This window comes from Salvia hispanica, chromosome 3, assembly GCF_029641045.1.
Source record: "Salvia hispanica isolate PSC_SH4W2 chromosome 3, Shi_PSC_v1, whole genome shotgun sequence".
NCBI lineage: Eukaryota > Viridiplantae > Streptophyta > Magnoliopsida > Lamiales > Lamiaceae > Salvia > Salvia hispanica.
In genome coordinates, this window is record NC_142694.1 from 32,353,879 (window position 1) to 32,379,657 (window position 25,779).

The following is a 25,779-nucleotide window of genomic DNA, read 5'->3' on the forward strand; positions in this document are numbered from 1 at the left end:
AATAGGTCAAGAGTTTGAGTCGTCAGGCTAACGAAATAAAAGGGAAACTACCACTAATCAAGTTATAAAAAATAATAAATCATGTGAAAATGCATACAAGCTACCTTACTCCGAGAAAAAAAATTGATGGTTAACAATTGTAGAACCCCCATCTTTTTTTTCACTTTCATCTCTCCTTTAGCAATTATAGTAATTGATTAGACACAATACGTGGCAATATGTTCAGAGAATATGAACCATCAAACTTCTACTCATGTTTAGACTAAAAACTCTAGTGGCACACATAATTTGTGATCTTTTTCAAAACAAACAAGTGTAAGTAGGGAGACAATGAAGCACCACGCAAAATGCTTTAGTTCCAATAAATAGGTTGAGAGTTTGAATCACCAGAGCCACATGATAAATGAAGAACTATTATTGATCGATCCTTTACAAAAAAGCAAGGGTTAGCTTGTCCACGTAGCGTAATCAATATACACGAAGGAGATGCAAAGTAGGACGTTGGGACAACATGGTGGACCATCATAATTTTTACCCATGTCCTCGTAGCGCAGTCAATACATAGGGTGCAACGTTAAGTAAATTTCGCGACGAAAATAAAATGATTCAGGAAATGCAAAGTAGGATGTTGGGACAGAAATGGGGCAGTCCCATCTTTTCCCATGTGGTCCTCAACTGAAAATCTGAAGCCAACAGGAAAGAAAGCCCACTTCAAACCTCCACCACTCGCACTCGCCCCATCCATCTTCTTCATTGCCCTAGCTAAATGGAATAGTATATAATTATGAGAGAGAAAGAGAGAGATAGAGGTGTATCTGCATGTTCCAAGGCTGAGAAAAGATCCACAATAAAGATAGCAAGATTTAGGGATATGACCTTCTGTTGCTACATCATTGTTGTCTTCTCCTTTTGTTTTACGTACTCGCCCCTCCCTTTCGCCAGTACGAACATTCGACAGCGACACCCTATGCATTATCATCTTCACAACCGTTTTTAACCATGTGACGGGGGCGTTTACTTTGTTAGATTTGATGGGCTCGGCTCAGTACTTAATTAATCTCCGGATCAGTCTTGACCCTCCCTCCCTGTGATAATATTAATTTTGGGTAATCTTGAGCCAATTTAATTTCGAGTAACCAATCTACTTAAAGCAAAAGAAGAAAGAAAGAGTAGTCATAGCCATAATAATGATAATAATACCATTTGAAAATGATCAAAACTTAAACAATGGGATTCAGTGAGTTAAATTGAGAGAGAATGTGTCACTTAGTTAAATTGAGGGTGTAAATATCATAGCTTTCAAAACTCAAATTTACAACTTACCACATGTTTTTGAAATAAGATAGGATGAAATTAACCTTAACTGAAATAAAAAGATTGGATGAAACTTTAAATATATGGACCCATACATCTTAAAAACACTATACCAAATAAAATACTCCACTTATGTACCAACCTATATATGCATATCTAGCATTAATGAATGAACTATAACAAAAGCCAATTACTACCAATATTAATCAAACAATTTCAAGACTAACATGTTTTGGTATTTCATGTCTAAAGTGGCAAGAAAAAACACACTTTTATCAAAATTGACTACAGGCTTATCTTATATCATGTTATCTCACAAGATTAAAAGTCATGTTATTCTCTATATAGTTGAACGAGTGCAACTATGAAATAAATCATCTCTCAAAAATTTCACATATATAAAATTAAATTGTGGTGACTAATTGAAGTTGAATGTGACATAACATTAGTCTAGCACATGAAGCCCATGTTACTCTTGCCCATCACATATCATTCCCAACTACTGGAAACAGTCACCTTAACTTATTTCAACTAATGTTTTTGACAAAAAATTTTTGAAAAATGTGAGATAGGAACATGGAATAATCAGCCCAATTATTGATGAAAAAAATACGACATAGGAAAAAAATTTGTACGGTTCAAAATGAAATGGAAATATTTTTTTGTATACAGATATAACACAAGACAGTATGGGCTATATATCAGTTTGCAGGTGATGAAAGTAACATTTAGATGTAGAAAATATGACCTTTCAGGAAGCCATGAGCCTCGATTGGGTACGTCCGCGAACGAGTCGGGTATTGGAGTGACATCATAGATATGCGTATCGGACTTGGCAACATCAAGCTGAAAAAGGGTCGGTTTAGGAGGGGCCGGGAAACAGCTCAGCAAGTTGCAGGACATAAGACCTAGAGACAATATCTTTAACCCATGCTTTTGAAAATAATACTCTTTCTATGACACGTTACTTCAGTCGTTTATTTTGGGCATGTGATTTAAGAAATTGTGTTTAGTGGATTTATGTAAAGAGAGAATATAGTAGTAACAGAGATTAGAGATGTTTTGTTTTTTGCCAAGTAACGTGGGACAACCCAAAATGGAATACGACTCAACTAATGTGGGACGGAGGAAGTATATATATAGCTACAAATGTATTTCGTCGGATAATCAGAGACATGGGAATGTGAAATGATTAAATTATAGGACTTGACAAAGCTAAAATGAGGATAGGGTTAAGGATAAGGGTTTCGTACCTGGTATGTTAGGGACTGGAACCGAGTAGTACGCTGACAGCCGGACGATCAGTTAAGAAACTTGAGCATGTGCCAGCATGTATCAAACAGCAATGTTTGGATCACACCTCCGATGGATTGACGTGCATGTTACTTGGATTCAACAATGAAAATGATTGGTCATGCCAAGAATCGGGTGTTTTAGTATAGACAAGGTTAAGTGTGGGGAACAGAAAGTCCTCAATGCAACAAGCAAGAACACAATCCAAATACGAACTCAAACATATATCAAATGTTTAATGTTTTTACAACCATTTTTATAACATAGAACAAACATATAAGTCCTGAATATAGTGATGATATATGATGCAAAGGCTGAACACAATTCGTGGTGCATGAGTTTGTTATGCATGCTAGTAAACTAATACGACTCTTGTTCTTTTGCATAAATGCATTGGTACTTTCACAACTCATAATCGATGATTAGGCCAATTGAAGAAGTAAAAAAAGTAGTTCAATCATAAATATAGGGAGAGAAAACAGTTTGATATGCAAAGATATATAGCTTGTGAAGACAAATTTCTACATGTCAGATGCTGCATTCAATTAAAGATGCTATTGATTGACCAAATTCAGCTGGCATTCAAGTTTACACGAGTACATATATATAAACAGTGGAAACATAAATATCTTCGTTAGAAATTACTATCAACTGTCGAAAATGCCAACTGTCGAAAATTACAGAATATGCTATGATGAAAGCATCACATAGTCACACTGCAAACAAACAGCCAAGACAAAAATGCCAAAAACTGCATTCACCAAGATGGAAGATAATGGTATCTAACGAATTCCCCCCAGGCAAAGAATGCTCAGAGGCTCAAAGAGAACATAAAACTATACAATTGCGATTTGGTTGATAATAGGACAACTTCTATATAAATATTCAAATGGTCGTATCTGTAGACCTTTTGAAAACTAAGCATGGCCTATTACTACCATCTCTATTTTGACTGAGGGAGTGAACACAAAGACTGCATGTCAACTAGTACCAAATTCAAATTAACATAAGCATAGTGTCGATGCTGTTGTGACTCCACCATTGGCTATTATGTGAACGAGTTATAAAGGAGAACATCTTGCAAGCGCAAGAAATTACGATACAGCACTCACTCTTATTATATACTACTAGTATATACACGATACATCTCTAAGTCATGATAGTTTTGAGTCACTTCATAAGACAAAATTTGAGAAATTAACCACACCCCCCCCCCCCCCAAACAAAGATTGGAATATCCCGATTCCTGACTAACTAGAAAGCAAACACGAGAACCACTATACTACACACAGCCACCATTCAGTAAAACTATGCAAGTGGTGTTATTTAGAAAGTATGGGATTCGACACTTCAACTTTCTTCATCAGAGTGGTTTCAGTATACGAGAAAAGAATTCATTATCTTGCTCAAAAATCATACCGCTTTCCTGTGCTATGTAATACAATACGACAAAATGGAACTCGTGTGCAAGCTTCAAACAAGGATTCACCAAACCATACTCTTTCAAGTAGATATGATCCCATAAAGACGTAACTTGGAATGTAGAATACCTTTAAGGGGAATACGGTCTTTTTCCTTTTTCAATATGCAAGGATTCGTACTCTTCTGATCTTGTTATATCTGTTCATTTCAATCTATTCTCCCTCAATCTCAAATTGCAACCGGCTCCGGCTCTGTAAATCAGAAACGCCATCAACTTTGGACCTCGTATGATTTAAGTGGTACAGAACATAATCTATCTATCTATCGAACTCCAAGCAATATCCTTCTTCAAACCTCTTCGCTTCATAACCTCTCTCAACTGTTCAATCTCATCCCACATACCATTCCTGGCATACATATTAGACAGCAGAACGTAAATTCCAACATTATTAGGCTCCACTTCAAGAGCTTTCTGAGCAGCCAACTTCCCCAAACCGACATTTCCACACTCGTTACACGCACTAAGAAGTGCGCCCCACATGGATATAGCGCAATCCGCAGCATGTGGCAGCTCACTAACTATTCCCCAAGCCCTCTCCAACTCCCCTGCCCGACAAAGCAAGTCAACGAGACAACTATAATGCTCTCGGCTCGCACTCAACCCATAGTCACTAGTCATGGACTCGAAATACTCCACGCCAAGATCCACTTGCCCGGTGTGGCTGCAAGCAGAGATAACCGTCAAGAATGCCACTCCATCCGGCCGTATCCCTTCCATTAGCATATCCTTAAACAGTCTAATCACTTCAGCATAATCTCCGGTCCTTCCATACACTCCCAGCATCGAAGTCCATAAAACAACATCTCTTCGCCTCATCCGTACATCGTACCCCGCCATACTAAACACTCTCTTCGCATTATCCACTAGGCCACACCTTCCATACATTTCAATCAACAAACTCTGCAGAAACACATCAGCTCCAACGTCAAAAACGCGTCGCACAACACCTGCGTGAACCTCCTTGCCGAATTCCACAGCACACAAGCCGCTACAAGCGCGCAGAGCAGCCGAGAACGTGAAATGATCTGTTTCTAAACCCAAGAGAGGCATCCTACTCACCAGTTCAATCCCTTCCCCCCACATCTTAGCCTCCGCATAGCCCGACAAAAGCGCATTTGCACACACAGTATTCCTCTCAGGAATTTCGTCGAACACCTTCGCCGCATCACCCACGCTACACATTTTCGCGTAAAAATCCACCAACGCACTTCCCACAAACACACTAGCGAGCCACCCCGATTTCTCCACATAGCAATGCATCAATTCACCAAAGACGCCATTTTTCAAAGAGGAAGCTGACTTCAAGGAGGTGCATAGAGCGTATGAATCGACATAAACGCTGTTGCGATGCATGAAGAGAAACGTGTGCAGGGCAAAACAGTCGGAGCCGTGCTGAGAGAAGTGAGATATGATCGAATTAAACGGCAGGGGGTTTCTGAGATTGAGGGATTTCAGGAAGTGGGTTAGGATTGTGAGATTGTTGTTGTTGGCGATGCATGAGGTGTAAGCTAGAGCTAGGTCGGATTGGAGATTGGGGGAAACGAAGAACAGCTCTGTTCTGATTACATGCGCGTAGAATTGTTGGATTGGTTTGAGATTCTTTGTTTGAGAGCAGTGATGCAGGAATTGGGAGATTGTTTTCAAATTCAGGGCGCCGTGAATGTTGATTCGGGGGAACATATGTTCGATTTTGAAGAGGTTTATGATTATCTTCTGTGTTTCTGAGGTTTATCAAGAGTTGAGCAATCTGTCAATCACCTCTGGATTGAGTTCATCAAATTATGATATATACTTAATACTTATATCAAATTATTTTAAATTGAATTGGGATTTTCATAAATGAAAGAGTTTAATTTAAGAGTGTCAATTAATATTGTTTTAAGGATTTTCAAATTAATAATTTATATTTTGATTCTATTGGTTTACGACTTACGAGTACCATTTCAATATGTGGGTAAATGGTTTAATATTCATGGTTTTCAGAGTGTCTTTACCATCTCACAAATGCAAATATGACTATGATGTGGCATATCTCTTGAACATTCGAGGGAGTTATTGTTGCTTATGTGGCACATCTCTTAAAAATAAAATGGCGTGAACATGCTTATGTGGCACATCTCTTCAAAATACAATGACACATCTCTTGAACGTTGCTTATGTGGCACATCTACGAGAGAGCCGCTAGTGGGATTCCGTCGTTGTTTATGTGGCACATATCTTGAACAATGCTTACGTAGAACATCTCTTGAACGCACAAGGCCACTATTCGCATTGCTTATGTGGCACATCTAGCGAACGTGTCACATAGAAGCGCTATTGCTTGCGTAGCACATCTCTTGAACGTACAAGGGACCCATTATTCGCATTGCTTATGTGGCACATCTCTTGAACGTAATGCACACGCAAAAACACAGACCGTCGAGAATCTATTCCCAAACGTTTACCCTAGAAACATTTTCCGAGGATCGTATCAGCCGTGCCCATAAGGTTCGAGCGAAAAAACTACAGTCGAAAATCGCAGAAAATGACATAAAACAGGCATTCTGATCATCACCAACACAAAGACGAAACTCCTGACAGTTGTATTCATAATTAAAATCAAATTCGGTACTAATTTAAACATCCAAATTTATAGATACTGTCAAGCTTCCGACCAAAAACTGTGCCATCTAAGACCAAAAAAGAAAGAAAACAATGAAAATAATCTTAAATAGCCCCTCATACATCTACACCACTCCAGAAGGAAGGCGCAACACGAGCTGTCCTCCGAAAACACTGCACGTACGAAGCCAAGATAAGCTTAACAATTCAGCGAATCAATATGAATTTACACGTGGTAGAGTAGAGGAAGTTGTGCAGACCTTTTCACATAGTAATAGCAAAAGTCGGCCAGGATGAAGGTCTGAACGATTTCGGATATCAGAACCATCGAAGGCCACAATCCGTAACCCAATGCCACGAGAAGATGGCCACGAGTATCCAAAACCTAGACTCGACACAAACAAATGGTTATAATTTTGGAACTGGCTTTTATCTTTAAAGAATTTCAGTTAAAGATCAAACCTGGAGAACCCAGTGGGCACAGCTCAAAAACCTAGCAACTCCCAATGCAAATACGTAATGAGCTGTAAAAGGTTCAACAATCTGCAACGAGATGCAGAAAATATCATCAAAAGGTGCAACATATCCTTGTGTGATTACCATGTGTGTTGGTATTTATTCATCTTTGGTACGATTTTTTTACCTTTGTGTTCTGCATAACACGCAGCTGAGGTAGGACGGAAACGGCTTCCAAGTAAACGCAGAACGCCCAGGCGATCCTGTTGATGATGTGATGTGTCGTAGATGGGTGAATTAGTAGGGCTATAACGGCACAAGGGGCAACCTACAGACGCATTTTGTTAGATTTGAATGCATAAGAAACTGATTAGAGAAAAAATAGATAAATTCTTATGGAATTCAACGAAAAATCAATTACTACATAATCACCATACTTTACGCTACTAAAATGCTTCTGTTTATTGAAAATAAACCACCGAGCATGATGGCAAGAGGGTAGTGAACCTCCTCAGCACCAAAACAAGTTAAGCAGAGAAAACTGAAGGCAACTCTCAGAATTTGAAAGTGCAAACCTGAGGCCCGGAACAAGTTGATATTGCCAGATAGACTTAACAACAGGCATGTAACAAACTAGAAATACCTTTAGAGCAACTAGAATCTGAGTCCCGTGAAAGGCACTAAATCGACAAAATAAGCCACCTATCTACATATTAACAATACGACCAAAGAAAACAAGAAAGAAGAGCAGCACACAACTCATAAGGAGCTACACTAACAGACTAACTTTAGGATGCAACAAACATTCATGTTTTGTAAAATCTGAAAGAACAATGGGGAATACTCTCCCTCATCAGAAAAACAATTCCCAAGGAAAAGAAAACAACCATTTCTCGAAGGAAGACTCACCACGTAGTAGTGTGCAATGTTGTCTTTATCCTCCATATAACTCGATTTCAAGTTGAACCGAATCATATAAACAACCCACAAGGTCGTAGCCAGCGTAGCCAAGTCAAGCACAGTGTGTATGTCGTACTCCATGACAAAACTGCAATACAATCTTACGGCCAAAAAGAGAGCTGTTAGTTCCTGAGACTTCAGCGATATCCCTGCATCGATAGAGCAACAAAATCAGCACTGGGCATTTAAACAGAAGATTAAGCAAAAATCAGCGCTTGACTCACACTACTGTACTAACTATCGAAATCACACTAATTAATTAAACAAACCGTATTTGTTACTCAGTCTTTTTAACAAACACATATACAACTTAGTTTCCTCCCAAATTCATAAATTCATAGTAGTACAAAATTTTGAATCTTTAACCTTGAAGCCAGACAAAATTGAAGGATAATTCAATCCATAACAGCAATACTACATTACACAAGAAAAACCAAAAATTTGAGCAAAATAAATCTATTCACCAATCTATGCTCACAATCAAGAGACCTTCATCTCCCCCAAAACAAATCCTAGCTTCTTCACCCCCTTCCCCCCTAACAACCAAACACATAACAGCAAAAATAATCAAATTCAATAGCTCAACTAACAAGGCAACTATGCAATCAATCTCAAAATACCTTCAATCAATTAAAAAAAAAACACAAAAAACGTTCTTTCTACATATAAATCGGAAACCTAATTTTATAATCTCCCCAGCTCCAAACATCACCATCCCCAAATTCATGCTTCCAAAAGATCCAAACTCCACCACAACCAATCAATCGCAAACAAAAAAAATTCAATAACAAAACAGCCAACATACCCGCACAGGTCTTCTCCTTCATCAACTTGTAAATCAGAACAGCAATTCCGATCGAATGAACGGCCTCGGCTGCCACAAACAGATTATCATGATCGTGGACGATTGCACGGAGGAGAACGAGCGCAGCCATGCCGCTGATCACGGCCAGAAACGCCTTCACCTTCGGCGGCTGCCGCCGCAGCCACGACGCCACCACTTGGACCGGTCTCCTCGGTGCTTTCATATTTCTACAGAAAACCTACGAATTCAAAAAAACTATCTATATGTGGTTTTATTCGGATTCAATTCAGAGCTTTCCCGTCTGAATGGAAGGAAAATTGAGGGAAAATTTCTTAGGAGAGAGAAAATTTTCCCAAGAGAGAGAGGAATTGGAGAAGAAGAAATTGTGGAGAAAGCGAGTATTTAATGGGATGACTAATTAGTCTAATTATATATGGATTTTGAGTCAATCACGTCAAACCAATCTTTTTTACTTTTAAATATATTCAATTCTATTTCATGTTTAATTCATTTTTTCATTGATTTTTTATAGTCTCGTTTATTGTTTACCTAGTTGAAATAATCTTGCCAATTTCATTGAGAAAATATATGTTTCAAATGTTGCCAATTTCTTTGAAAAAATGAAGAGTCATTGAAAAATTAATTAGAAACTATTATTGTGTAAATTTCTTTGCCAATATATGTCTTATTTTAATTCATTCGTTATTAAGTATTTCATTTCATTGAGTATATGAAACTCACATCCTAATTCTTTCCATTTACTATATTATTTCATATTTTATAAAACTCGAGCTGCCAGAAAGTAAGATGTTTATTGGTAAACGAATGGAATATTATTTTTGACATGGAGTAATTATTTGTTGCACGTCTAAAAAATCATGCATACGCAATTGCAAGTAAACATAGTTTTTCAAATTCAAGATGTTCAAAAACTAGCAAAGTTTGAGATGGATCAAGTCATCAAGGGTTAGAAATTTCCAAAACTAATCATTCATGGCTAAATGTGAAGGCTTTGATCATACATGAAAGCATTCTTCTTCGTGATCAAGCGGTCCATGACGAGGATCTTCTCAACACAGGTTTGAGATGCTTATCTTCCTCGATGGCTATCATTCCTAAATGCGACGGATCTTCGAGCATCATCTTCGCAACCAAATAGCCCGCGACCGACCACGTCTGGTGCTTCCGTGCTTGCTTCCCAATGTAGCGCCCCAGCTTCCCGTCGTAGTATTCTGGCCATCCATCTTTCGACAGCCTCGTCTCAGCCAGCTCGATTGCTCGCCTAGCTATCTGCGGACGCCCTGTCTTGATGCACGCCGCAGTCAGCAGCCACAGCAGCACTGCAAGTTCAAAACACAGATGATCGAATGTCAAAATGAAACTGTTCTTTTACCCACATGAAACAACGGTAAACCATTTTGTATGAACACAGAAGTCGAACTAAATGGGAAAGTAGGTTTCAACCTGGCCATGATCCACCGTTGTGGTAGCTCCATCTCGTGTTTTTGGGGTCGCTCCCGGTCACAATCCGCCACTCATGATTCTCGATAGCTGGGTAGCAGACTTTGAGAGGCATAGCTCCAACCAACTCCTCCCATCTTGACTCGATGAGATCCATGATTGCAGATGCCTGCTCTTGTGTTGCTAAGGACGAAAGGATCGCAATGCAGTTTCCCAAGCAGAACCAACGGAAATCCATATGTGAAGGGCCTATATTCCCTATGAAGTAGCCTCCATGTAACGGCATGAAATCCATAACCCAGTCGGGCAGTGAATCGGGCATTACGTTGAATTTGTTCACCGCTGTGTGGGAATACTCCTCTGTTTTGTACCTATATATGTCGTTGAGCTGCTTCAAGTCCAGCCAGAAATAGTTCCTCATGTGGTAGGTCAAGGCATGCAACCGCTTCACTATTCGCTCGATAAGCTCCTTCCCTGGCCCATCGTGCTTCAGCAAGAGCATCGCGCATCTTAGAGCCATGAAGAATAAGGCTTGTATCTCAATCGGGTACCCATAAACACCCTAGCATTTGGTCAGAGAAAAACAGAATAAGGAGGCAAGATTAAGAGGACTCGTAAAAGATAGATTTATGGTCATCATGCTCACCATCCTACGATCAATCATCGAGCATCCATCAGCACAGAGCAGAGTAGGGAAGGTGTCGAATCCTTCTGAAAGGCATAAACTCAGTATGAGGCGTATACCGTTCTGGCATTCAGGCTTATCTGCCAAGGATGTATCTCCAGTGGATTTCGTGTATGCTCGTAATAGTATGATCCACCAAAAGCCAGAATCAACTGGAGCCACCCTCCCTATCGCACTCTCGCCAAAATCTGCCATCAATGTCTCAGTATTCCTGATTGGATCGTGCAGTACTTTAAAGCTAGCCGGCATAACACCTTCACCCAACTGGAACCGGTCAATTTTCTTCTCCCACCCTTGAAGGCGAAGGGTCTTTAAAAGAAAGTTTTTGACGACTTCGGGTTCACCATTCATTAGGAAAGCTAATGCGCTTGGAACAAAATCCCTCACAAATACCTGCACATAGGTTATTTATGCTTCAGTAACCATGAGACCAGTTATTGCTTCCACATATTTTAAGATTCCAAGCATTTGCAAAGCAAAAATATCTCACATTACTAGTATAACAGGGCAAATGATGCAGACAGATATATAAGGTCTAGAGATACCTAGACTATTTTAAAAACGCTCAGTAAATTCGTAGCAAGTAATTTCAGGAGTTCCACGAAATAAAAATTTTGGTTTACAAAAAGATGCATACCATATTTTACACCTTTCATCCTACAAGCCCCTCCTCGCCTTAAGCTTCCCCCTATTACCCCCCCAAAAATTGTGCATTGGAAGGTCATTGGTTCCAAAACAATGTTGCACTTTGCAAGCAACTTAACCCATCTTTGTCCACTTCCATCGAAGTTATTTATTTGCATATTAACGAAATCATAAGTCTAATTCCATAGATTCTTGATCTTGTATAGCTGCACTATGTGTTTATATATGTAAAACTTGAGATGATATTCTAGAAAGCATTCTTCCACCTTTTTACAACTCAAAGAGTGAAAAATGCCAACTCTTAAGGTATAAGCTAGACACTCTCATGATCAAACCCTATAAAAACATCGAAGTTTCAGAAAAGAACAGTTACTTAAAAAATTTGTGCATTCTCACCTTCAATTCGCCCAACTCCAGCACCTATGGCTATGAATCTATGCTCTAACAACCAAGTAAAGCATGCACCAAAAAGCATTTACCGCATAAAACGAAATGTGCTCTTAGAGAAAACAACGACACATTCAACAACAAGTAGATAATTTCGGGGCCCTTTACCTGATCGTAGTTGAGTTTTTCATCGGAGTTATCCAATGCAGCAATGGTGCCAACAGGCTGACCACGAAAGAAAACTAATGCTCTCCTCAAATCATCCCACGCCTCGGCTATCATGGGGTGTGGATCAGAGGCCATCATCCCATAGCCAAAATGTGACATGGGAGTATTGCAACCAGACTTTTTGATAGGTGAATACACGCTATCGGGATTATCAAAAGCTCGCCCGAAGTTATCTGCTCTTGAAGATTGATGAGGAGAGAACGGCACAGGCAAATCATTCATCGACCTCTCATCACATGATCTCTGCCTCTCCAGATTCAAAAGCCTCGGACGATCAACAAACCTTGAGAAATCATATTCATCTAATTCATGAGAATCGTTGATGGAATCGCTATTCTTAACACTTCCATTTTGCAGCACATCTGGATTTAGTGTGGACATTTTTGGTAACCCTCAAACTACAAATTCTACTCAATGATGAGTTCTCTGTTATCTGCATTTTTCAATATTCAATTGTATAAGCAAGCAGTAATAGAACCACACACACACTCGCACAGAGTGTAAACACAAAACAGAATACAAACGCACAAAAACAGAAAATCACAAACGAGTAACATATAGCATTTCGAAAACGGATCGATTCCGCTCTGATTTCTAAATTGCGATCACCTTGAATAAACTCGCAATTTTTCTCCAAATCTCAACCAAACAAGTCGAAATCCGTAAAACAAAAACAAAATTGACGATCTAAATGGCATTAGCTGCATAACCAACATTCGAATCAAAACGCATTAGCTACTGATCTTACACGAACTCATTTGATTCGACGTTACAAATTGTAAAAATGAACCAAAATAATCACCTGAAGAAAACGATTGCGGTGAGCTTGGGTATCCTCGAATGACGTCGATACATGTCAATCAAAGGCATGTAGATGTAATCATGTAAACATGCATCGAGAGAGAGTGAGAGGAGAGAGAGAGAGGAGCGCAGGCATGCGAGAAGCGTGAAGGGTTGATGGAAAGAGGGTCAGAGTTGTTTTGTTTGTTTTTGTGCAGCTTATGGGAAAATTGCGATGTAAGTTGGCGATTGTGTCAGCTTGCACACGTGTTGATTGTTGTATTGACTCAAAACTACAACAATAATTGTATGCTTTTATAGCTAGGTTTTAGGTCAAATTTTCCTCTACATAATTTTAGGGATCCGATCTATCGAATAGAAATGATTTGCAGTTTCAACTGAACGAATTAGAGAAAGAGAGATTTATATTTTAATACAAGGAAATTGTTTCTTTACAATGTAAATTTTGCAGATCGACCTTCTTGAAAAATTAGACCATTTTAACAGTTTCATTAGTTCTTTTAATTGGATGAAATTATAACTTTTGCAATGTAAAATCACACTAGTACAAAAAATTATGGTCCCACACGACGTTAGACATCTATTATTCAATAGTATTTTTTAACAAATCAAAGGATGACCATGACATTATCGACCTTATGAAAAATTAGCCCCTTTTGATGGTCTCGTGAGTTCGGTTGTTTTAGAAGAAAGAAATTGCAACTTTACAATGTAATATTTCAAAAAAGAATAATCCCAAGACAATGTCGTTTAACGTATGCTTCAATATTTTTTGGTGGATCGGAGGACAACCATTGCATTTTCCGCGTACCCTTGAGAAAAATTAGGCCCTCGCGACAATTTTGAGGGCGCTCTCCTAAATCCGGCAGACCACCGCTAATTAGATTCAACACATTGAGGCAAATCAAATGTGGATGGAAGCCAACATATGCAAATGAGTATCCTAATGAAAACATAAAAAAAAATGCAATCATCCATAATTCTGCTAAATTTGATTACTACATAGTAGGTTAATCATAATAGCATGCATACATACATACAATGTAACTAAACCATGTACTGTGAACTTTTACATCTTGATCATAACAAAGTGATGGGACTAACCACAATGGTTTGGCTTGGGGAGTGGCTAGCTTAGGCTAACCCAGTAAGAAATGGTTAATTCTGACATAAACATGGTGCTCGACTGCTTGTAGATAGTGCCCGGCCATGAAATGGTCACAGAGAACGACACCAAAAATTAGTATGAACATGAATCACTGTATTGATAAGTGCACTTCACCTTCCTTTAATCAGTCATCTGTTCTTTTGCCGCCAACAATGCTGTTAGAAGAGATAGCGTGCACGCTGTGAGATGACGAACATCCACTAGAAGAAGTTCCGTCTGTGATGCTTGTTTCCTTCCTCGCAACCTTCTTTGCTCTTCTTTGCTTTGAGGGTGAATCCTGCATGATGACAATGGCATCATCTCACAATTTGTTGCGAAATCAAGAACCAATCTAATGCTGGCTTACAAACCACAAGTTTACCTGTTCGGATGTTGATCCGGGTGTTTTGAGCTCGAGATCTGTTGTGATGTCATTTGAGTCATCACTTTTCTCGATTCTACTCTCCACGTCGGATGATTTATTTCTAAGGTCCGGTTTGCTTGAAGCATGAGGCCTGGCACTTTGCTGCATGACTTGAGAGGCATGTTGCGTTGATTGTTGTTCGATCATTGGATTATGGGTCATATAAGGAACATACGTAGAACAAGGATTAGGAACAACTGCAGGGTTTTGGTTCCCATAGAAAGGATAAGGCTGCATGGACGGATGCAGGGGAATAGGTCCAGTTGGTACGGGAACGGGCATTGGAAAGGGATAAGATGATGGATGCATGACAACAGAATGATCCATTCCACCCCATGGATACATGGCCCTCATTCTCTGAAGGTACTGACCATTAAGGTTCTCGATGTCGGATTTAAGAGATGCCTTTTCTTCTCTGAGATCATTCTTCTCCTGGGTCAGCTGCTTAAAACCAGATAAAAGGATTGGTGAGATCTTGTTTGCATGTTCTATATGGAATAAAAAGCTTCTTCAAAAGAATCACCTCGCGTGACTCATCAGTCAGTGCAGCATATTCAGATTTTAGTTTCTCAACCTGAGAAGTCAATTCCTTAAGCATTTGAATTGTATCCGAAAGAATAGAGGCTTTGTCATTTTTAGGCCTATCGGGATCTGCAAATAATGACATGTCACCATATGTTTCTAAGTATGTACAACCAGAGCATGAATAAGCTAGAGCATCGAAATAAGATATGTATATAACAAGATAAATTGATACTTTGGAACTCATGGTAGGAACAACAACCAGATAAACATATGATGATACCAATTACTACTAAGATATGAAAACATTCATCAAAAGTGGTTCACGACTCACGACAGTGATTATGCTCGTGAACTATATCTCTATATTAAAATGAATTAATTATGCAAAACTACATCAGTAAAACTAGGTTTGTTCATGCTCGTAGAGGCTAGGGGGTGTCAGAACTATGAGGTTTGTTATGATTCATTCCCCTCATTTCCTTTTTCTTTGTTGACTGCTTTAACAAAGATATCAATTTCTCCAGGTATTTCAACATATAAAACAGGGCGATCACGATCAATGACAGCTCTCACAAGTTCTTCCATGCTCTACTTAAAGCTTCATTAGACTAGCAGCAATCGCTACGAACATATTAGTTCTTTTAAACGCCATTCACTATTTAACAGGATAATCACAAGGAAAACTATTGCTTATAATTTATATTGAAGAGTCGAAGGAGGATTTACCAAGGGCATTCCCCAGCTCCGTGAATTGTTCATTGAGACGATCCCTCCTCAACTTCTCGCGATCAGCCTTTTGAACTCTCCGAGCACTTACAGTGTCCTTTGCTTCTGGTTCCATTCTTAGATCAAACAAACACGCAAGAAGCAGATTCAGGCCAAAAAATAATGAATCGATTTCAGCACAACAGCATAAAAACACACAACTAGTTTGCATTTTTCATACTGCAACGTCTCATTCTAAAGAAATGCATTATAAGTTTATACATATCAACTGAGGGAAATATATAGCTGCAGAAGACAGAAAATACACCAGATATGAGTTACATGATTCCAACAAATATTTCCACGATTTGGATGAAAACGTTTCCAATCCCAATCAGAAAGCTAATCACTATCAACAGCTTGCCGCTCTCCCAAAACCCCCAAAATTTCCTCAAATCAGCTAAATACTCAAATAATCCACCGATTCCGACTATTTCCAAATACGAGACTGCGAGAATTAGAGAATAAATAAAATAAGAACATCAAAAGGTCAAAAGAGTTCAGACCTACAATCGGGATTGGTGCGCGTCGGCGGGACGCACGCATCGGGCGCGGGAAGAAACAGCGAGTTAGGATTGAGCTGATCCATGCTGGTATAGGAAAAATTCTTCAGATAATACAGTGAGATTTAGGAAAATCTTGAGGAAGATGAGGATTTTTTGCAAACTCTTAGCGCCAGTGGTTTGCCGAGACGACATCGCATTCGCATCTCAGTTGGCGTTATCCCAGATTTATTGTTCAATACGCCCTTGTACTTTTGATATATATGATTTAGGCCCCTAAACTATTCCGAATTTACAATAGTTTACATGCATTAATGCATATGCCTGCCACGGCGGGATCCTGTTAGATTTCTAAGTTATTTATGTCATATGATATGATTAGATAGTTTGAAGTTGTTAAAAGTGTTTTCCAAATTAATTAATACATAGGTTGACTATTGTGTGTCAATTAATGTACTGTTAGATAATATTGTTCTAGGTGGCACTAGATAGTTAAAGGATCGATCTTATTGTCTATCTATGAGGGAACGAGATCCTCTACAGTTGAGGAAATCACAGCATTTGGTGTTGTGGTTGAAACGCACAATTTTGTGTATGAAACGCAAATAATGCGATGTCCTTTTTATTCTTTTTTATATAATATGTTTATCAGACCTTTAAATCTTTAATCTTTCATGCTATTTTATTTCTCTTATATATATAAGCATAGTTTTGCTTTCTGACGTATTATTCAATATATACTAGTACTTTATTTCTTTTTTATATGTTTTATAATTTTATTTATTATATTCACATTAGATATTAAGTGTATGTATGTAAAAAATAAAAATATTAAACAATATATATGATTACATAACATGCATAATATTATACTCCCTCTGTCCACGAATAGGAGTTTTGTTTTTCCATTTTTGTCCATCCGCGAATAGGAGTCTCGATTCATAATTACTATAAATGGTAAAGAGACCCGACATTCCACTAACTCACTCCACTCAGATATCATTTAAAATTTATATATACAAGTGAGACTCATATTGCACTAACTTTTTTCCACCCACTTTTCTTAACATTTTTTAAAACTCGTTCGGATAGGAATGAGACTCATATTTGCAGACATACAGATAGGAATGAGACTCATATTTGCAGACATACAGAGACAAATGTTGTATATATATATATATATATATATATATACACGATTATTAAAATTGGTAAGCATTTTAATTTATAGATCCAACTATATTTTAAAGTATTTTGAATTTTTAAATAAAAATATTACATACCCGGTAAATATAAACTTATCAAATATAATATCTAAGTTATACTTAATATACATTATAGTACAATATAGTATAATAAAAAGATACATATTATATATACAAGATATAACAAAACTATGCTTACAGAAAGAAAATAATAAAACGTAAACCTTAACTAAATATATTATATAAAAAACGAATAAGAAAAGACATGCAACACTTTGTAATAAAAAGGACATAGCATTATTTGCGTTTCATACACAAAATTGTGCGTTTCAACCACAGCACCAAATGCTGTGATTTCCTCCACTGCAGAGGATCTCATCCCATCTATGAGCGTCATCCGAAAATTCCATCAATCGATCATTAATCTCATAGTAGCTCCGACTTTACTCCAAGTGCAATGCAACTATCTCCATCCATGATTTAGCAGAGAAATATCTACGGAGAGAACGAGAAAATGCTTTGAACTTGAAAAAAAAAATACTATTTTAACTCAAACTGTTTTAATTTTGATTGAAAATAACTAAACGTTAGGATCTTTTTAGAAAAATTGTATGCAACTCGTCCTTCTTTTTCTCTTGTAAGTATCGGTGTACCCAACTCTTCGTCATTACAAACCTGGCCATCCTTTCTTGATTCTCGATTTTTCATTGACTCAACATAAATCATCCACCCACGTCATAGACAGTTATCGAGTTGGTCTCTAGCGACTAAAGCCACAACCAACTGAGCTCAAGCTAATGAGTTATATTTTCTAGATCAGTTCTAGTCTACGATCACCTCTTGTCGAAATAGTACCACTTTTACCGATGGATGATTTTTAATGACCAATATTTTAACTATATTTATTTCGAAACATAATTTAATGGCAATAGTCAGGCATCCCCAACACTCTCTCATACCAGAAGGCACAAGCTCCCAAACAATATCATTGTAGTATCAACTAGGTCAACTTATATGATTTTGGATGTTTTAACGACTTGATGTCGTGCTTAAATTCGTCTATTTCTACTTTATTACTAATATTTAGATTCTCATACAACCTTTTATTTTAGCAAGCTATTTTGCTTTTACATTCGATATGTTTTGGTCCATCAACTAACATGGTAGTTTATTTTTCTATTATAAAACAACACACAATCCATGGAATATTCAAATAGATTTCATACAAGTTTTGATTTATATGCAATTATTTACTGATTTAAAAGTATGGCCACCTACGTGTCTATCGTATATTGTTCATATTTTTCAACCAATCATCCTTGTTTTTTACGAATAATTGAAATCGCTTAACTAATTAACAACAACATTCATTTATGATTTTCGACTATCATATCAGATAATTACAATTTCACAAAAAATTTCCGTAATCCGATAACTGTGAGCAAATTCAAACTTCATATTTTCCTCAATTAACTTCTAGAGTCGCGGGACAAACCAAAATTTAACCATAGTTGACAATTTTTCAGCATCCCGATTCCCGACTCTTCTAAATATGTGTTCTTCTTTTTTCACCCCTATAATTAAAATATTTTCAGATTCACCCCTCTTAAATACTAAATTCACTTTTTGGCTTAAAACGTTTTCCCCGTTTTGACCTTTCCGTTGTTGATTACTCCAAGCGTTAAAAATAGAAGTCTAATCTCAGCTGCCTTCACTCAAAACAGTTCTTCTCTTCAGTTTCGGACAAGACTCGACAATGTCGATTAGGGTTTATCTGATCCTATCTCTGCTACTCTTCTCCGCCTCTTTTCTGCAAAGTAATCACTCTGATCCAGATCCATCTCATTTCAACCGCGCCCCCTAGTTTGATTATATTAATTGACTGGGCACATATTGGTTTATATTTTGATTTGTTGTGTGCAATTCCTGTTATGGGAGATTTTTCTACGAATTCCGATTCAACCAGTGATGAATTGGATCAGATCGAGTATTTGGTCTAACGAATTTCTTATTTGCACTTTTTTTCCTGTGTTGTTTGGGATTTGGTTTTATTCAGTAGGTTATATATGGGTAGCCTTTAATTTGATTGAACTCGATTGTGGTTTTGAACGTGTGTAATATTCTGGATTCTACCATATGGATTTGGTAAATTCGATGCTAGTAATATTGATATACTCCCATTTTGGGAGAGAGCTTCAGAGGATAAATGGGAACTGTTTACCTTCAAAACCTTATGAAAAATCTCGAAGTTGTTGTCGCCTTTTTGTTAATCTGCTTGATTGGCTGTTATTCTGTTTCCCTGATTAGTTTGCTCACTGTTTTCTGAATTTTGGATTGGAACTTGCTAAACTTCCACTGCCCCCAAGTTGTCCATTATTTTGTATGATATATAGGATTGAGTTTAAGCACTCAGTGTTCGAAATGAATTATACGTGCTTATTACTGTGTATTGGACTATTGGTCTATAGTTGCAAGATGCGAACCGGATCCTGATGCTGAAGTTGATTCCCACGAGGATGTTGGGATTGTTGGCGAAGACGTCCAAGATTTTAGTGGAGGAAACTTCAGTCCAGCTGCTGGCGTGGAAACCATATGCGTTTTCCCCAATAATCCCTTGAAATGTTAGATATGCTGATCCTCCCCCCTTAATTTCTACATCTGTAATGTTATTTCAAATCTATTATTGGTTTTTGTATTCTGTGAATTGTGTTTGAGATTGGCCCCTTTACTTTTTCAGCTGTAGCAGCTGGAGAAGAAAGTGAACTTCTTGTTGGAATTGGAAATGGGGGTGAGCTGTTGCTAGATAGTTCTGAGTTTCTTTTTTCTGTCGATCATGGTGTGGGCTGTGGCTTTACAGTCTTCGGATGTTTTAGATCTTTGGGGGTTATGCTGTATGTAAACTGGTAGATCTGCTGACAGCTGACTTTAAGTTTGTGTATGGTCATTCAGGAGAATCAAGTATAAATGTTATTGCAATCCAAGCCAGTGTTTATCTTCCTTTCGATCACCGCTACTTGATTCAAAATCTTTCGACCCAGGTATTGTTGCTTTCATTCTTTCCATAATGTTTCGAGCAATCTAGAAAGTTCATCTAGATTTGCCAGCTCTTGGAAGTAAATCAATTCTATGAACTGTTGCATGTGGTTAGGATTCTTATAACTATATTGCACAGCTTTGCTGGCAAGCATCTTTTTTCCATCATGGCAAGCCTTATACCTTTTTTATAATGTACAGCAAAGCTAATAGAATCACTAATGCAGTTTCGTTTTCACCCTTCATAGAAGATATATCAACTCAGCTCTTCGTTTGAGCTTTGCTGGTTTTGATCATTGCTATGCTATGCGAATTGAATCCTATTTCGTGTTAAAAAAGATTTTGGTGATCTCTGATAGTGGACATACATTTTTCTTTACTAGGCTTTTAACAATGCATCTGTTCCTCCGTCAGCTCAAGCAACTTTTCCGTACATTTTTGCTGTCAGCAAGTTCTTACAGGTAACCATGTAAAACTGTAGAAATATACAGTTCGATTTTCCTGCTTCATCTCTTTGTATCATGGACATTGACTTAGTGCCCCTTTTCTTTGTCTTACAGTCAGGTGAATATGATCTTATTGGAACCATCGTTTATGAGATCGACCATAATCCTTACCAGAGTACCTTCTACAATGGAACAATTGAGGTTACTGAAGTAGGCGGTCTGCTGAGTGTTGAGTCAGTGTTCTTGTTTTGTCTTGCTGTAGCTCTCCTTGGCCTTCTTGGGATCTGGATACGCGGCCAGATACAGAATTTCTCAAAGGTGATTATTCTATCTGGCTTCTGCTCTTGTACTCCGTTTGCTCTGCTGCCAAATTTACCCTCTGCGATACACTTTCTCAACGTTTCCCTAAAATTTTGGACAATGTATATCAAGGATCACTACATAACTGCTATTTTTAGGTCAATAATTAATAATTAATGTGTGTGTATGTGAAAAAATCAACTATACCTACATAATATATAGCCTAATGTTGCCTTAATTTTTGTCTAATGGTGTTTGGCTTGAAGATTTAATTAATACTTGTCACTTGCTTCTGATTCTTGATGCTTGAAATACCTTATTTCTCTACGGAAACCTTTATATTGCTTCCTCTTTTGCTGTCTAGAAAACCAAGAGGGTTGCCAAGGTCGAAGTTGGAACTGGGACAACGGATGCCAACACGGATGAGTGGCTCCAGGTTTGCTTCTTTCTCCATACACTTCAAATACACGATCACCCTGCAGAATGTTTGTTTGTCGTGTGTGACCGTTTATCTGTATCCATTATGTATAGGGTACTGCGTATACACAGTCTCAAGCGAACAAATCAAAGAAGAAAAAGTAGATGAGCAGTTGAGTGTAGCCATAGAGGCTGCAATTCTTGTAACAAAGCTTAGTGATCCGACACACGAGGAAAATCAGGAGTAAGCGTAGTAAGTCGCTCTTCGACTAAAAGAATTACTAGTATAGAAAGGACTTACCTTTGCTGTTGTAGCATGAACTTCAATAGTTTCCTTTTTCTTTTGAAGTTTTGTTTAACTAATTTATCGCCAAACTGACTTGCAGTCTAGGGTGGCAGTTTCGCATGAGATTGGGTATTGATTATTTTCATTTTGTCAATTATATTAGTTAGTGAACTTCCAACATTTTTTAGGATAATTAATTGTGGAATTATTTGAAAATTCAATAAATTTGAAATTAATAATGTGGATTACACTAAAGATTCTAAGGAATTTGGCGCCATTAATTGTAAACAGAAACATACTAATTTCTTATGCTTGGTGGATATTGTAGTGTTTATTGTAGAACGAAGTCGACCCTCAAAGTTTGTGTTTTTCTTTATTATTTATATAAATGAATGTTACTATGAAAAATATTGTTATAAATGTATAATAATGAATTGAGTAATTATAGTTTTTCGTTATTTAAATTTTGAAAATCACATAACGTATGGAATACTAAAAAATAACAATTCATTTCGAATACAAATTATTCTATTTTGACTTGGAACCTAACATTTGCTCATTTGATTATCTCAACCATTGGAAAAATTAGAAATAAAATAATTAATTACAGTCATCCATTATAAAATATATACTATTATAAAGTGATGTAACATATTACCCAAATCAAACATTAAATTTACTAAATACAATGGTGACAAGCAAAATTAAATCTATTACAAATACACGGGCCTCTCTCTATAAAAAAATATCTAGAAGAAGCCACGTGTTTATTACTTATCCTCTTCTCTTCAATCATACACTGAGAGAAATCACAGATCGAAGCTCCGAACCCTAGTGATAGAGCTTTTCCCCTGATTTTTGGATTCAGGAGTAAATTCGATCTGCAATTATGTCTTCGACATTCAGCGGCGATGAGACTGCTCCATTTTTCGGATTCCTTGGCGCAGCTGCTGCCCTCGTCTTCTCATGTAAGTCTGTCAGTTTTCGCTCTAATTTTGCCTCTCTACTTCTACGATTTTGCTTTTTTCTGAGAATTTCTGTAAGGATCTTTATTTTTTCAATGACTAGAGGTGATTGATTGATAGTAGTGCCTGTTCGTTCTAAATGCTGCTGTTTTTCTGACTTGTTATAGTATGATGTTTGGTTCAATTAAAAAAGGGACGAAGCTCATAATCACATCACATGGATGTTTTGCACACTGATCTGGTCAATCTCGATCACTGTTGGTTGGGATTCATCTTTATCTGGCTGAGAAATTGTCTACCTTTTCTTTTTCTTAGTGTATTATGTTCGGATTCTGTTGAATTTTTTAATTTCCCAACAATATAGATCCTCTTTTGAAACCTTGTTTCCATGCATTAAATTGTGTTGTGGAATATATTCATTGGGGATCTGGTGTGATGAATTTGTTGTTATAGGTATGGGTGCGGCCTATGGCACAGCTAAGAGTGGTGTAGGTGTGGCATCAATGGGAGTGATGAGGCCGGAGCTCGTAATGAAATCAATCGTGCCAGTGGTCATGGCTGGTGTTTTGGGTATTTACGGTTTGATTATTGCTGTCATTATCAGCACTGGTATTAACCCTAAAGCCAAGTCCTATTACCTTTTTGATGGCTATGCCCATCTCTCTTCCGGTCTTGCCTGTGGCCTAGCTGGCCTTGCTGCTGGCATGGCTATTGGCATTGTTGGAGATGCTGGTGTTAGGTATGGAAATCTTATTACCTTTTGGCCGTAGTGATTATGAATTCTTTTGCTGGACATAATGTAGTGGATTGCCTTTGTTGTTGAATCAACATGTTGGGTTGAATTGATTATTTGATCTATCTGTTTTCTTCTTTTTTTAGTAGTATAAGCAAAACAATGGTTTCAAATTTAGCTTGACTTTTAATTATAGGTGATGTTTCTTCTTTTTTTGTAGCATGAGCAAAACAATGGTTTCAAATTTAGCTTGACTTTTAATTATAGGTGATGAAATAGATTATGCATCAAATCTTTTATCTTCTTTCGTTCTTACTCCTTTCAGCAAATTAAATGTGTCTGATAAATTTCCAGTTTGAATCTAACCTAGTGTAATTTCACTCCATAGTTCCATGTTTGTTGACTTTTGACCTGAATTATGCTATGTAGTATAGTGTGGAAGGATTTTCTGACTGTGCTGTATAACATTCTTGAAACACTTGCCGAGTTGTGTAAGGAGCAAACGATGTGTAAATTTTAGGCTATGGGAACAAACATTTCTATTTGGTTGATAGACCTGAAATGAAACAAAACCTATTTCATATAGAAATCACATGCCATTATCTTCCTACAATACCTTTGTAGATACGTCGATTTACTTTTGGTTACTTTCTTTTTGTTATATAGTGTTGGTATTGGACACTTGAATTATAGAAGTTTCTTCTTCTTTCTTTCTCATAGTAATTTTATTGGCAGGGCCAATGCACAACAACCGAAGTTATTTGTGGGAATGATCCTTATTCTCATTTTCGCTGAAGCTTTGGCGCTCTATGGTCTTATCGTTGGAATTATTTTGTCTTCACGAGCTGGCCAGTCTAGGGCCGACTAGGAAGCACACCATTAATTTAATTCTGTCGAAGAGTATTATAGTAGTCACAGAGTTCAGAGCTTCAACTGTGGCCGGTTTGAAGGAACCATGTTGTTCTACGATTAGTTTGCAGGCTTGATGATGATGATGATGATGATGGATTTATTTTTGTTTCTTGCTGCTATTTGTATACAATTAATGGTTTTATGCAGAATAAAAGCTTGTAGAGCTGTTTATATCGAATTCAATTGATCTGTGTACCTTGGAGTTGTGTTATGCAGACATTTTATAAGCCATGGACGTGGAAATTAATATTGTTCATCTTATTAGGGCATCAATAAAGAGACGTTTAGTTAAGTCAAGCATCATGTCTAGTTAGTAAGATGTTTCACCTTCATCTAATAGGGCCGGGGTTCAGTTAATATGGGATAAATGAAGAATAATTACTGATCCGCTTTAAAAACATCACTTTTTCTTCATTGTTTACCACTCGCACCTCAAAGTTAGATTGAATGAGTTTTGAGCTCGAGTATTCGATGCTCGTCCCTCGTTTGAGAGCTCCTTCGCCACAATCCTTTTTTTCAGTGGTTGATGATGCCCTTAAGTACCTAGATTCATGTAAGTCATGTTCACGCCTCCTCGACGAGTAGGAATTTATCTACTCCTTTAGCATCAAGATCTCTTTTTCTTTTCTTTTTTTGTCAAAATCGGTGGATTCATCGACAATTAATCCCGTTAATGATTTATAGACATCTCAGAGGACGTGACATCTGACTAAAAAATTTAAAACCGCTTCGCATCCAAAGTCAAAAATCAATCCAAGTGCATCAAATTCTAGTATTATAAGAAATCCTCTTAGTTTCTCAATCTTTCCCATATCACATCAGACATTAAATTCAACATTTACACAATTGAGACATTCAAAATCAAATATAACATCAGCGACAAACTTTTATTTCAATTTTTTTATTTTATCATAATCAAATGTATTAAGCCTAATACACGTAGATACCAACAATTAACATATTTTTCAATTATTTAAATGGGCCTTGAAAATTCATAAT

The 25,779-nt window shown here is 37.4% G+C and overlaps 6 protein-coding genes across 10 annotated transcripts; 2 read left to right on the forward strand and 4 right to left on the reverse strand.

The window, feature by feature from the left end:
• Positions 1-397: 397 nt before the first annotated feature.
• Positions 398-5,859, reverse strand: LOC125213141 (putative pentatricopeptide repeat-containing protein At1g03510). 4 transcript variants are annotated; one of them, XM_048113517.2, is made up of 6 exons: positions 4,384-5,859; positions 4,158-4,280; positions 2,568-2,699; positions 2,063-2,160; positions 877-1,085; positions 398-762 (listed from the first exon to the last, which is right to left on the reverse strand). In XM_048113517.2, the coding sequence occupies exons 1-2, from the start codon at positions 5,768-5,770 to the stop codon at positions 4,258-4,260; spliced, it is 1,410 nt and encodes a 469-aa protein (XP_047969474.1). In that variant the 5' UTR covers positions 5,771-5,859; the 3' UTR covers positions 398-762; positions 877-1,085; positions 2,063-2,160; positions 2,568-2,699; positions 4,158-4,257. The 4 variants fall into 4 exon arrangements, with proteins under 4 accessions (XP_047969474.1, XP_047969472.1, XP_047969471.1 ...); XM_048113515.2 differs by having other exon boundaries at positions 398-758; positions 4,158-5,859; XM_048113514.2 differs by having other exon boundaries at positions 4,158-5,859.
• Positions 5,860-6,651: 792 nt separating this feature from the next.
• LOC125213142 (uncharacterized) lies at positions 6,652-9,308 on the reverse strand. Its single transcript, XM_048113519.2, has 6 exons — positions 8,913-9,308; positions 8,057-8,256; positions 7,335-7,475; positions 7,154-7,234; positions 6,952-7,076; positions 6,652-6,865 (listed from the first exon to the last, which is right to left on the reverse strand). Exons 1-6 carry the CDS (start codon positions 9,133-9,135, stop codon positions 6,817-6,819), a joined length of 819 nt encoding a protein of 272 aa, XP_047969476.1. The 5' UTR covers positions 9,136-9,308; the 3' UTR covers positions 6,652-6,816.
• A 494-nt stretch (positions 9,309-9,802) lies between these two features.
• Positions 9,803-13,307, reverse strand: LOC125214120 (putative alkaline/neutral invertase B). The gene is made up of 5 exons (XM_048115012.2): positions 13,121-13,307; positions 12,259-12,751; positions 11,020-11,451; positions 10,377-10,935; positions 9,803-10,252 (listed from the first exon to the last, which is right to left on the reverse strand). Exons 2-5 carry the CDS (start codon positions 12,697-12,699, stop codon positions 9,957-9,959), a joined length of 1,728 nt encoding a protein of 575 aa, XP_047970969.1. The 5' UTR covers positions 12,700-12,751; positions 13,121-13,307; the 3' UTR covers positions 9,803-9,956.
• Positions 13,308-14,074: 767 nt separating this feature from the next.
• On the reverse strand, positions 14,075-16,686 carry BHLH121 (basic helix-loop-helix (bHLH) DNA-binding superfamily protein). Of its 2 annotated transcripts, none has more exons than XM_048115015.2 (5): positions 16,487-16,686; positions 15,942-16,057; positions 15,214-15,341; positions 14,649-15,131; positions 14,075-14,564 (listed from the first exon to the last, which is right to left on the reverse strand). In XM_048115015.2, exons 1-5 carry the CDS (start codon positions 16,567-16,569, stop codon positions 14,412-14,414), a joined length of 963 nt encoding a protein of 320 aa, XP_047970972.1. In that variant the 5' UTR covers positions 16,570-16,686; the 3' UTR covers positions 14,075-14,411. The 2 variants fall into 2 exon arrangements, with proteins under 2 accessions (XP_047970972.1, XP_088924180.1); XM_089068054.1 differs by having other exon boundaries at positions 16,491-16,638.
• Positions 16,687-19,352: 2,666 nt separating this feature from the next.
• LOC125213319 (translocon-associated protein subunit alpha-like) lies at positions 19,353-22,324 on the forward strand. Its single transcript, XM_048113797.2, has 8 exons — positions 19,353-19,505; positions 20,157-20,309; positions 20,426-20,476; positions 20,638-20,726; positions 21,105-21,182; positions 21,282-21,485; positions 21,832-21,903; positions 21,999-22,324. Exons 1-8 carry the CDS (start codon positions 19,445-19,447, stop codon positions 22,047-22,049), a joined length of 759 nt encoding a protein of 252 aa, XP_047969754.1. The 5' UTR covers positions 19,353-19,444; the 3' UTR covers positions 22,050-22,324.
• Positions 22,325-22,933: 609 nt separating this feature from the next.
• Positions 22,934-24,963, forward strand: LOC125213320 (V-type proton ATPase 16 kDa proteolipid subunit). The gene is made up of 3 exons (XM_048113798.2): positions 22,934-23,138; positions 23,589-23,874; positions 24,604-24,963. The coding sequence occupies exons 1-3, from the start codon at positions 23,060-23,062 to the stop codon at positions 24,734-24,736; spliced, it is 498 nt and encodes a 165-aa protein (XP_047969755.1). The 5' UTR covers positions 22,934-23,059; the 3' UTR covers positions 24,737-24,963.
• The last annotated feature ends 816 nt before the right edge of the window (positions 24,964-25,779 follow it).

Bases quoted from the DNA above. Each gene is read 5' to 3' on its own strand.
- LOC125213141 (XM_048113515.2), bottom strand. From the start codon at position 5,770: ATGTTCCCCCGAATCAACATTCACGGCGCCCTGAATTTGAAAACAATC.
- LOC125213142 (XM_048113519.2), bottom strand. From the start codon at position 9,135: ATGAAAGCACCGAGGAGACCGGTCCAAGTGGTGGCGTCGTGGCTGCGG. The intron at 8,257-8,912 runs GTATGTTGGCTG...CTATCGATGCAG, and splicing joins GAAGGAGAAGACCTGTGCGG to GGATATCGCTGAAGTCTCAG. The intron at 7,077-7,153 runs GTTTGATCTTTA...TGTCGAGTCTAG, and splicing joins GTGCCCACTGGGTTCTCCAG to GTTTTGGATACTCGTGGCCA.
- LOC125214120 (XM_048115012.2), bottom strand. From the start codon at position 12,699: ATGTCCACACTAAATCCAGATGTGCTGCAAAATGGAAGTGTTAAGAAT. The intron at 10,936-11,019 runs GTGAGCATGATG...ACCAAATGCTAG, and splicing joins CGATGATTGATCGTAGGATG to GGTGTTTATGGGTACCCGAT. The intron at 10,253-10,376 runs GTTGAAACCTAC...TTGAACTTGCAG, and splicing joins CAACGGTGGATCATGGCCAG to TGCTGCTGTGGCTGCTGACT.
- BHLH121 (XM_048115015.2), bottom strand. From the start codon at position 16,569: ATGGATCAGCTCAATCCTAACTCGCTGTTTCTTCCCGCGCCCGATGCG. The intron at 15,342-15,941 runs GTAAATCCTCCT...CATTATTTGCAG, and splicing joins GGAGCTGGGGAATGCCCTTG to ATCCCGATAGGCCTAAAAAT. The intron at 15,132-15,213 runs GTGATTCTTTTG...GGTTTTAAGCAG, and splicing joins TGACTGATGAGTCACGCGAG to CTGACCCAGGAGAAGAATGA.
- LOC125213319 (XM_048113797.2), top strand. From the start codon at position 19,445: ATGTCGATTAGGGTTTATCTGATCCTATCTCTGCTACTCTTCTCCGCC. The intron at 19,506-20,156 runs GTAATCACTCTG...ATTGGTCTATAG, and splicing joins CTCCGCCTCTTTTCTGCAAA to TTGCAAGATGCGAACCGGAT. The intron at 21,183-21,281 runs GTAACCATGTAA...TTTGTCTTACAG, and splicing joins CTGTCAGCAAGTTCTTACAG to TCAGGTGAATATGATCTTAT.
- LOC125213320 (XM_048113798.2), top strand. From the start codon at position 23,060: ATGTCTTCGACATTCAGCGGCGATGAGACTGCTCCATTTTTCGGATTC. The intron at 23,139-23,588 runs GTAAGTCTGTCA...TTGTTGTTATAG, and splicing joins TGCTGCCCTCGTCTTCTCAT to GTATGGGTGCGGCCTATGGC. The intron at 23,875-24,603 runs GTATGGAAATCT...TTTTATTGGCAG, and splicing joins GTTGGAGATGCTGGTGTTAG to GGCCAATGCACAACAACCGA.